The following is a 10,647-nucleotide window of genomic DNA, read 5'->3' on the forward strand; positions in this document are numbered from 1 at the left end:
AGGAGGCGGTGGGACAGGCACTGGGTGGGACGGTGCCTGCCTTGAGCAGGGGGCTGGACTAGACCAGTGCCTCTGAACCTTTTTTGTACCAGGACCCATTTGCAAATGTTGATGGCCAGTCCTGACCCCGTGCCCCTCACTCCTGACCTGCTGCTGCCCAGCCCCAGCCCCGCAGTGCGTGGGGCATGGGGGGGCCTCAAGCAGCCCCTTGCGGGCTGGGACTCTGCTAGCCTGCAAGGGAAAACCCACAGTTTCCCACGCTTTTCTCCTTTAACAAAGAATCCACTTTTAAAGTTTGTTTGCAACCCTTTCATATATTCTGGCAACCGTTTTGGGTCGTGACCCATGGGTTGAGAACCGCTGGACTAGGTGACCTTGTGAGGTCTCTTCCAGCCCAACTTTCCTATGACCCCTACGATCACTGTAGTAGCTGTGCCGACATGGCCTGTAGGTCATCGTAGGAAGGCAGCAGCTGCTGAAGGAGTTGTGGCATGCAGTGGAAGGCATGAGAGTGTTTCCTTGTCCTTCCTGCAACTCCCCCCCCCCCGCCTTCCACCAGCTCCAGGCCGTAGCAGAAGTCTTTCTTCAGTTGGAGCAGTGTTGCAACAGCTGGAACAGGGAAGGGACTCTGCTGCTGTAACTGAGCTCTGCTGCATCTGAGAATTTTGCTCAGTCGCCCCCCTGTGCCTTGCTTCACTTGCTGTGCCCGGTGTCCTGTAATCGGAGAGCTGAGGGGATTGTATTACATTCAAAAGCTTGTCTGACTTTATCCCAGCTACAGAGTTGTTCCAATAAAAGATATCATCCTAAGAAATCCTGGCCTTTTGAGTGGAACTGTGAAAGTGTAAACAAGGCTCTTTTGCCTGCTGTTGGAATCTGATTCTTCTCCTGTGCTCTCGTGTGTGTTCCAAGGCTTCCAGCTTCAAGAAATCTGCATTAGGGGGAGCAGCCCAGAGAAAGAAGACGGGTCCCAAACTCGAACTTACTGAAGACCAAAAGCAGGAGATCCGAGAAGCATTTGATCTGTTTGATACCGATGGCACTGGGAACATAGATGTGAAAGAGCTAAAGGCAAGACTTCTTAGCAGAAAAGTGTAAATGAATTGAGTTTTAAATTGCAGATGGAGAGAGAGGTTTAGAGGCTGGGGAAGGGTGATTTTCATCCTTTTCCAGTATAAAACCTTTTCATCGCCACAGAACCAAAGACTTATGTTGCGACTGTCCCTTTCTCCCATTGGAGATCTAGGTTAACAAAAACTCAAAAGGTAGTAATAGGGTCTCATCAACTCTGTATATGTTGGTAAAAGGTTAAAAGGTTTTTATCCATTATGAAACCTGCATTTTTCTTATTAATGATCGTACCATTATGGAAGTCATGCTAAGTCTGTTAAAAATATCAGTTTAATTCATTTTTGTGACCTAGTTATTTTGCAGAATAGATATTAAGTACTTCTTGGTGCCGCCTTAGACTGAAGATAATGACTCCCATTATGTACCGCAGTAGCACACTCCTAAGGAGACCTTACAATCACTGACTTCTACACCTATAGAAATAACTCTCGTTTATGTGGAATCCAGCAGTATTGGGAGCAACTTCTACAATAGTGATTCTCAACCAAGGTGCTGTGGCACTGTAGGGTGCGTTAAGATCTTTTCAAGGATGCTGTGGGGTACCACACAATGCTAGAACAGGTGTGCAAACATGATTCACAAGATAAACCCAGAAACTTTGAATAGGAATACGTAGTGTTATGAACATTCTGACCTGTTGTGGTCCTGAGTTGTTTGCAACAGAAGAATTGCTCTATTATTTTTCTGTAGTAAAAAATGAGTAAAACCTAAGAGCTGGCATTTTACAAGGGGTGTCTTGAGTCTATTGACTAGTGCCTCAGGTGCCTCTAGTCTAAAAAAAATTGAGAACCACTGGTCTACAGAGTGAGACAAGGGAAAAACCAGATGCTTGTCTAACAGAGGAAATTTCCAGATGGCCCGGAATCCTTGCTGAACATGTTCTGTCACAGGCCTTATGCCTAATATCCTCAGGGCTTAAGCTGCTCTCCTGATTGAATTGAAGGGACTAGTAGATTGGAGTCCAGTACAGTATGTGGTATATAGTAAGATTTTTTTTTTTCCCCTTGGGGTTATATTTCTTGAGTTTTCTGTGCCTCCCAGTAATTTCTTTTGCCTCCAGGAAATCTGAATTTGGCTCTCCTTTTAGTAGATGTGTGGTTCTTTATTAAGGCAGTGTTCAGATGGTAATTGTGCCAAAGACAATGGAAAAGTGCTCTGTATTTTCCCTTTTATATTTGGTTTTCATAGTGATAAGATGGTTGTGCCCATCTGTTCTGTTTTTTTGTCAAACCTTACACTTTTCCCTCTTGAATGTCTATCCTACTCCTAACGCAGAATGTAAAAAACCCAGCATGCCTTATATCTTCCAAAATGACCTCAGGTTGTATTCAGATGCTTAAAAATGATATTTTAAAATCTTCATAAGCTTGGATACTGCTATATAACATACTTAAAAGAAAAAAATAGTTAATATCTGTGTCTTATGTATAGAACCACTTCCAGAGATTGGATAGCTATCTTTAAACCTAATTCTAATATAAAAATCTGTCTGTCTGTAACACTTTATTCGCGCTCTGATTGGCTGACAGTCCCCTGAGCAGGGGGTGGGGTGGGGAGCCAGCTCGCAGCAGCAGGGGGGCAGGGGAACAGCGGGTCTGGCCTGATGCAGCAGCTGGGGGAGGGAAGGAGTGGACCTCTCCCTACATTGGGCCTGGGCTCACTCCTCCCTCATGTCCGCCTGGCCCGGGGGGAGGTGGGGGGGAAAAGAGCCCAAGCCAGGGGAAAAGCTGGCCTACTGTGGCATTGGGGAGGGGATAGCGGGCCCAGCCCGGCCCAACACGGCAGCTGCGGGGGGAACACGGTCCCACTCCTCCCCCACCCCCGCTCCCCTGCGTCATCCCCGAACCTGCTCCTCCTGTTCCCCCACTGCTGCCGGGTCGACCTGGGCCTTCTGCTACCCCTTGGTGCCCTGCTGTGGCAGCCCAGCTTCTCCCCACCCCTGGGCCTCGTCCTCCCCTGCATTGGGCCAGGCCTGCTCCTCCCTTCCCCCCACTGCTGTGGCGGGGAGTGGGCCTAGACCCCAAGCAGCAGAAGGCAAGGGGGAGTGGGCCTCAATTGGGGGTGGGGCCCAGGGCTCTGTCCCTGCCCACTCCCTCCATCCCCCCATCCCCCGTCATTCTTGACAGACAATTGGCTAGTGCCTTAAATAAAAAGCTAAAGAAGTAAGGTGAAGTACCTCATGGCCCAGAGGAGCAATTCCATATGTAGCATGGGTCACTAGTTTGTTGGATTTCTTTATTATGGGAGAAGAGAGTCCTTAGAATCAACGTCTCTGAGTATTCACACTGGTACCTTGCCACTGGACCAGGGTGGTGGAAAGTATTCTCTAGAGCATGTCCACGGCATGCGTGTGCTATCCAAATGGGTGGCTGTTGGGTGCTGTTTTTTCAGTGTCATGTTGTGTTTATCAGTGTGTTCAGAAAAATGTTGCTTCATCACTTGCTCTTCAATCTTGCTTTTTGCACTGAGACATGAAATACCTGATTTAGCTACCATGTGGCATACAGTTAACATTATTTTCCATGCTTCTGTCTACATTGCCCACCACATGCTGATCTATTTTAACTGTTTGCAGGTGGCCATGAGAGCACTAGGGTTTGAACCCAAGAAAGAAGAGATCAAGAAAATGATATCAGACATTGATAAGGAAGGAACAGGAAAAATCAGCTTCAATGACTTTCTGGCAGTGATGACTCAAAAAATGGTAAGTAAATCACTCAGTCGTAGTGGAGTCAATTTTGCAAGTTGCTAGATGTCTTTCATCCCCTACTGACTTCAGTGGGAAATTTAAAGGACTTGAAATTTCCTTGCTTAATCTTGGCAACCAAGTATGCAAAAGTTATGATTGCAAAACTGGAACCATCCTACCAGAACTTCTGAAGGAAGGTTTAAAGAATGAAGAATCTTTTCACTAATTACCAAGATCTGACTTTCTGATAGGATATTTTTAGAGCAGTGGTCAGCAACCTTGTAAACCTGTGGGCTGAATTGATCTGTTCAGCTCAGAGGTGGGTGGTGGGGTAGGTACTAGAATACAGCTTCCACTGCCCCTTCTTTCTGTCCTGCACAGGGAAAGCACCCACCCCGTTTTTCCCTTTGCCTTCTTAAGGAGAGTGATTGCTGTCAAAGCCCCACTACCACCCAGTGCCACTGAAGCCCCATGTCTGAAGGCCAGATCAAAAGGCTCTATGGGTGGGATCTGCCAATAGGCCATAAGTTGTCAACCCCAGTTTTAGTGAGAGAGGAGTGAAAAAGAAAGTAATGCTATTAGGACTACATAAGTGAAAGGAAAAATAGTTTTGATTACTGAAAAGTGATAAGTTGTGATAAAGTGTGTGGATGAGTGTTACAGTTGTTGTAATGGAGTTGAGGACTTTCCAGTTTTTAAGATATTAACAACTGTAGTCTGTACATTTGAAAAACATTGTAGCTTAATACTGAAAAACTGGTTACTCATCCAAAGATCTGTTTCCAGATGTGAAAAGAACAAACAAGTGACGTTTAGAGCACACTGCTGCACGTGCAGCAATAAGACTGTGTATATGTTTTCACTTAGTACGGTGTATTTCCTGATCACTGGGTTTCTTTAAAATTTAATGTTGTTATAAACACAGGAAACTCAATGCATTTGCTTTCATGAACATTTTTTATTCTTAAGTTACTGATAAGAATTTTTGGTTGCAACTACCCATTAACAACATTTTTCTGGGAATTTGCATGTTTAATTTTTTAAGGCTGAGAAAGATTCTAAAGAGGAGATTCTGAAAGCCTTCAAACTGTTTGATGATGATGAGACTGGCAAAATCTCTTTCAAGAATCTTAAGCGTGTAGCCAAAGAGCTCGGGGAAAATCTCACGGATGAGGAACTGCAGGTTTGTACTTTTATGTGAGTTTGTCTATGTATATTATGTACATAGGCATTGATTGTATTATTCAGTTTCTTATTTTTAAATGACATAAAACTGCTACAATATCTGTATTGCCAGAGTGTACAGACTCCAAGTGCTTTGCAGTAAAATCTTGTTCCATGAACATGTTCTGTTTTAAAGGGATGAGGCTACAGTATCCAGTAGATCTTTTGCCATTCGTCTCTTCATAAATCCTGGCCCTCCCTGTGTTGGGCAGTTTACCTAAACCCAAAGATCAAGCCCGTAATGTACAAATACACAAATTATACTTGGAACGTAAGAGAGTGCTGAACTTTACTTAAATTATTTATTTCCCTCCGCCCTTAGTTTTTCCATTCCCGCCAGTTTCCTCTACTCTCCTGTGGTAACTTTGTCAGAGTTGTCAGTTTGAAGCTTGTTGTAATGAAAGCCTGAATCTTTTCCATTCCATTTCCTTCTCAATAGTATACATTAATGAGCTTATCTAATCTAGTCACTGAATTTTTACCCTCCTGCAGGAAATGATCGATGAAGCAGATAGAGATGGAGATGGGGAAGTGAATGAGCAGGAATTTCTGCGGATCATGAAGAAGACCAGCCTTTACTGATACATTTCTTTTTTGCTTTTTTACACTTATTTGCAAATACATATGGTATGTGCCTCTTTTCTGCCTCTGTCACTTCTTCAGGGACAAGCAAAATGTCAGGTCATTTGAGTGGCTGATCTTTAAGTTTACTTTGTGAATTGTTTCCAGCTACTACAATGAAACTGAAACCCTGAAACCATTTTCACTGAGGACAAACATTGCTTATTTGTTCTTTTTGGTTTTCCCATGCAGTTAGGCTTCAAGTGTAAAATTCATATTTGCAGTGGTGAAATCTAGAGCCTCATCTGATTTTAAAACAGCACCTAAAGCATATTGTATTTGCTCATGGCATTCTAAACAGAAGAGAGGGCTTTAATGCCAGAAAGTGCCAATCCATACTTTCCTGTACATTAGGGGATTTTTGGATCCAAGGTTTTTGTTTGGGTCCAGTTAAAGCAAATTCTGCATCTGGCAGACTTGCAGGGATCAGCTTTTTTACTCTGTCCAAACAACACTGTGTGTGTGTGTGTGTGTGTTATAACAACTGATTCTTCCCCCATTTTTATTATACTGCTGAAAAAATGTAAGTGAATAGATTGCTACAAGTCAGCCTATTGCTGTCTATGGAAGTTTATCTTTGAGTAATCTGCCCTTAGTATGAAGAGGGAAAAGATAATTTACAGCTGTTAATAATGACCAAAGCATTGTTTGTTCTTGGGACCACTAAGTGGGTGCAGAATGTAAGATTTTTATTTAAAACTTTGTTTTTAGCCATTATGGTTGTGGAAATAAATGTACAAGAATGCAAACATTACCAGAGTTGACTTCTTAAATATGTAAACAACATTAATTATTCCAAATATTTTTGAAAGTGTCTTGACATTTAGACTTAACAATAGATGGGTTCACAGGTATTACCTGTTTCCCATCAGACACAGAATCTACAGAAATGTGCTTATCCATTTTGGGTAGAGGTGCAATATAAAATCACAGGCATGGAAGGGACCTCTAGGATCATCTGGTCTGCTTCCATTCAGAAATGTAGGAATGCTATTCCTCTATCAAATGACCAGTCAGATGGTACGTAAATGGAAATAGGACCCTGTATCTACTGCCCACTCCATGTGTGAAGTTCTAAAACTCAAAAATCCCTCAACTCTTTCCACCAGAAGAAGAGAGGGGAGATTCATTTCTTTCCTTCTAAAATTCCAGCGGCTACCTGACTGTCCACGTTCTCTCTGTCCCTATGCTTTCCTCAAGTCAATACTGTAGAACCCAGTCAAATTATTAGATTTGGTTCCCTAAACCCTGTGGAAATGAAGGTTTGCAAACTAACTCTGGAGATATACAACTGCAGGATTGCTGCCCTGCTTCTGATTGCTGGATCTTTTACTTTAAAGTATTGGTTATCAGCGCCGCTCGTGGGCTGATGTGCCACAGCTGTGTGAAATGGCCCTTCCTTTGCTTGTGAACCCACTGTTAGGAACCATCTGGATGAGAACGATTAAAGTTCTGTTGAACATGCCACTGCCACACTGATTTTTATACCTTTACATTCTACCAACATGGGGGAGTGGAAAACTCAATTTAATATAAAAATAAAATTACACAAGGAATACTGCACCTGGCATATCTTTTGAGGTTTTTTTGTTTTGTTTTTTTTTTTTAATCAGCTTGTCTCTGCCTTGGATTGGAACATATCATAATTAGAGTCTAGACAGTTAATAAGAATATGATGTATTATAGTGTCTGGTGCCCTCCTGTGGCAAGAGATCCTACTTACAGGGGAGAGTTTAAAATGTTATGGGATTTCTTAGGTCCCTGCTACATGTTCAAATTAAAGCTGGATAGAAACCAGCTGTAGAGTTGTTGCACACTTTTGAGCACTAACTTTATAGCTGGCTGGGTTTTTTATAGCTGGATAGTCATTTTTACAGTGTAATAATTACCTTGTATGTATGGCTTATCTAAATTTATTGTGCAGTTAACCAGTAGACATAATACATGCAACATGTAGCAGGGGCCTTAGAGTGATCTCTTTTACTGGACAAACTGTTGCATTAAAAAAAAAAAAAAGACACACTTTTGAATGCAAGGCACTCTTTAGACCTAAGGTAGAATGCATTTGAAAGTTTGTTATCTCACCTACACCTATCTCACCTAGTTGGTCTAATAAAGAATATTACCCTAAGAAGTTCTTGCCTCTTGCATAATTTCTGGAAGATCACAGCTACATCACCCTTATAACTGAAAATGGGTTTTACATATGAGAAGTACTGATAAGTGATGGAAAAAGATGTATGCAAGCAAAGAAGTGAGAGAAAAAATGCATTTATGAGATCATTCAGTCCCATCTCGTCTACATTTCTAAGCACCTGGAGGAGAAGAAGGTGATTAGGAACAGTTGGAATGGATTCAGCAAGGGCAAGTCAGGCCTGACCAACCTCATTGCCTTCTCTGATGAAATGACTGGTTTTGTGGATGTGGGAAGAGCAGTGAACATTATGGCTGTTTGAAGCTTCAACAGCTGTTTCAGGTTGATGCTGTTTTGACTCATTTGGAGCTCAAAACAGCAAAATTGAAACAAAGGGCTTTGAAACTGTCTGGAAATGAGATGAGGCCAGCCAAAGACTTCCCAGTTTTGAAGCAGCAGCCAGATGGTGGGAGTCAGGGGAGAGCCAGGGCTGCACTCTGAGCAGTTCCACAGCCCCATGTGGCACAGCCTGGGGGAGGGCACAGCCCTAGCTCTCCCCACCTCCTGCCTGTGCTCTGATCAGCTCCACCAGCTCCATGGAGCTCAGCCCAGTGGCAGGGGGCAGGCAGAGCCAGCACTGCACTCTGCCTCCTGCCACTGGGCTTGATTCCATGGGACTGTGGGCTGCTGAGCCCAGTGGAGGGAGGTGGAATGCGGCCCTAGTGCTGCACCCTGCTTCCCTCCACCGGGCTGCAAGCTGCTAGGTGCTGAACCTGGTGGAGGGAGGCGGAGCGCAGGCTCAGCTCCTAGCGCCAGTCCCAGGTGGCAGCAGCAGCCTCCTGCCCACACCCCCAGGAGGGCTGCGGGGCTCTGCTGGACTCTCCCTGTGGTGCAGGACCCTGATCTGCCTGCGATCACAGGAGGCTGCTCCTCCTCCAGTTTCGTGCTTCCCAGTTACAGCCTATGGTGTAAAATGTCGAAACAGCAAAACTGTTTTGACAGAAAGAAAAAGTGCTTTTGAAATGAAACAAAACACTTCCAGGGAAACAGAAGTGGAACGGTGCTGTTTTGCACAGCCCTAGTGGACATGATATACCTTGACTTTAGCAAGGCTTTTGATACGGTCTCCCACAATATTCTTGCAAACGTAGGTGCTGATTCCATAGGTGCTCCAGCTCTAAAGCACCCACTGAAAAAAATTAGCGGATGCTCAGCACCCATACAACCAGGCTTGCAGATGTTAAGAAAACAAACAAACAAACAAGAAAACCCCCCACGCTTTACAGCAGAAGCAATGCGTTACTTCAACCTGCGTCTACAGCATCTGTAAAGCTTGGGTGCTTCAGCAGGGGTTTTTGGCACTTTCAGCTAAAGCTCATTCAATCAGCTGTTAGATAAAAGTGCCCAATCTTTACAGATGCTGGAGTGTAGGAATGCTATTCCTCACGATACAAGCCAACAGTGCACAAAGGTTAACAGCATATTGGGCTGCATTAATAGGAGTGCTGCCAGCAGATGGAGGAAAGTGATTCTCTCTCTGAATCTGGAGTATTACGCCCAGTTTTGGGCCCACACTGTAGAAAGGATGTGGACAAGTTGGAGTCCAGCAGAGAGCAATGAAAATGGTTCCGAAGCTGGGGCACATGACTTCTGAGGAGAGGCTGAGGCAACAGGGTTTATTTAGTCTGCGGAAGAGAAGACCAAGGAGAGATTTAACAGCAGCCTTCAACTACCTGAAGGGGGGTTCCAAAGAGGATGGAGTGAGACTGTTCTCAGTGGTGGCAAATGACAGAACAAGAAGCAATGGTCTCACGTTATAGCAAGGGAAGTTTAAGTTAGATACTAGGAAAAACTTTCACTAGGAGGGTAGTAAAGCACTGGACCAGGTTACCCAGAGAGGCGGTGGAATCTCCATTCTTGGAGGGTTTTTAAGACCCAGGTAGACAAAGCCGTGGCTGGGATGATGTAGTCGGGGGATGGTCCTGCTTTGAGCACAGGTTGGACGAGATGACGTCCTGAGGTCCCTTCCAACCCTCATTTTCTATGATTCTACAGTAGGATTCATTTGCAGGCATTCTCTGGCATTTTACCCATTCCCATATATTCTATTTATTATATTCCTATTGCACCCACCCCAGAAAAGGCTCTGGGTGGTTTAGAATAAAATCCAGATTACAACAAGTAGACAAAATACTAAAATAGAATTATATCCAATAAGCAACAAACTCCCCAAACAATGCCTCGAAATGTAACCCCTCCTGTTAAAATCCTGCCCAAAGAAAGAGGTCTCACAAGGTTTGTCCAGGCGCAGGCCCTGATGGGCCCCAAGAGAAGCAGAGCGGAGAAGCGAGTCCTGAGAACCGCCGTGGTTCTGCCAGGCACGTGGTTCTTACAGGAGCTTCATCTCCGCTGTCCTTAAGGCCCGTGATGGGAGAGAGAAAACGCACGTGTCGGGCAATCGGTCGGGCTCCCGGACGCAGCACGTGCTCTGGGACACAACTTCATGGCAGGGAGAGAAGCCGGCGCAGGAAGCCTGTCGCAACGTGCCGGCGGCCACCTGCAATGCAGCGCTGAAGTTCAAGGCTCCGGACAAAGCTAGTCGCCGCGCCGGGCAGAGGCTGCTCCGGGACGTTGCAAGCCTGGACCGCGGCCCGGCCCGGCCCGGCCCGCCCCTGCAGGCCCGCTGGGAAGGGCGAGTCGAGGGCGCCGCTCACACGCCCCGGCCAGCTGCAGCCGCAAGCGCACTGGTGTCCCAGCCCGCTCCCACCGACCCGTTGGAACGCCCCGTTCATCCCGCGTCAGCGCCTCAGCCAATCAACGCCGCTCTGCCCCCCGCCCTCTCCGCTGT

At 45.3% G+C, this 10,647-nt stretch overlaps 2 protein-coding genes across 2 annotated transcripts in view; both read left to right on the forward strand.

The window, feature by feature from the left end:
• Positions 1–338: 338 nt before the first annotated feature.
• LOC102384712 (centrin-2) lies at positions 339–7,799 on the forward strand. Its single transcript, XM_025213857.1, has 4 exons — positions 339–1,071; positions 3,707–3,835; positions 4,866–5,003; positions 5,537–7,799. Exons 2-4 carry the CDS (start codon positions 3,713–3,715, stop codon positions 5,624–5,626), a joined length of 351 nt encoding a protein of 116 aa, XP_025069642.1. The 5' UTR covers positions 339–1,071; positions 3,707–3,712; the 3' UTR covers positions 5,627–7,799.
• Positions 7,800–9,093: 1,294 nt separating this feature from the next.
• LOC102384968 (centrin-1-like) overlaps positions 9,094–10,647 on the forward strand; it is a 14,250-nt gene continuing 12,696 nt past the window's right edge. The window contains exons 1-2 of the mRNA XM_014523956.1: positions 9,094–9,125; positions 10,195–10,645. Coding sequence (XP_014379442.1) covers positions 9,094–9,125; positions 10,195–10,645 — 483 coding nt within the window. The remainder of the gene's footprint in view (positions 9,126–10,194; positions 10,646–10,647) is intronic.

Source organism: Alligator sinensis, unplaced genomic scaffold (genome assembly GCF_000455745.1).
Source record: "Alligator sinensis unplaced genomic scaffold, ASM45574v1 scaffold27_1, whole genome shotgun sequence".
NCBI lineage: Eukaryota > Metazoa > Chordata > Crocodylia > Alligatoridae > Alligator > Alligator sinensis.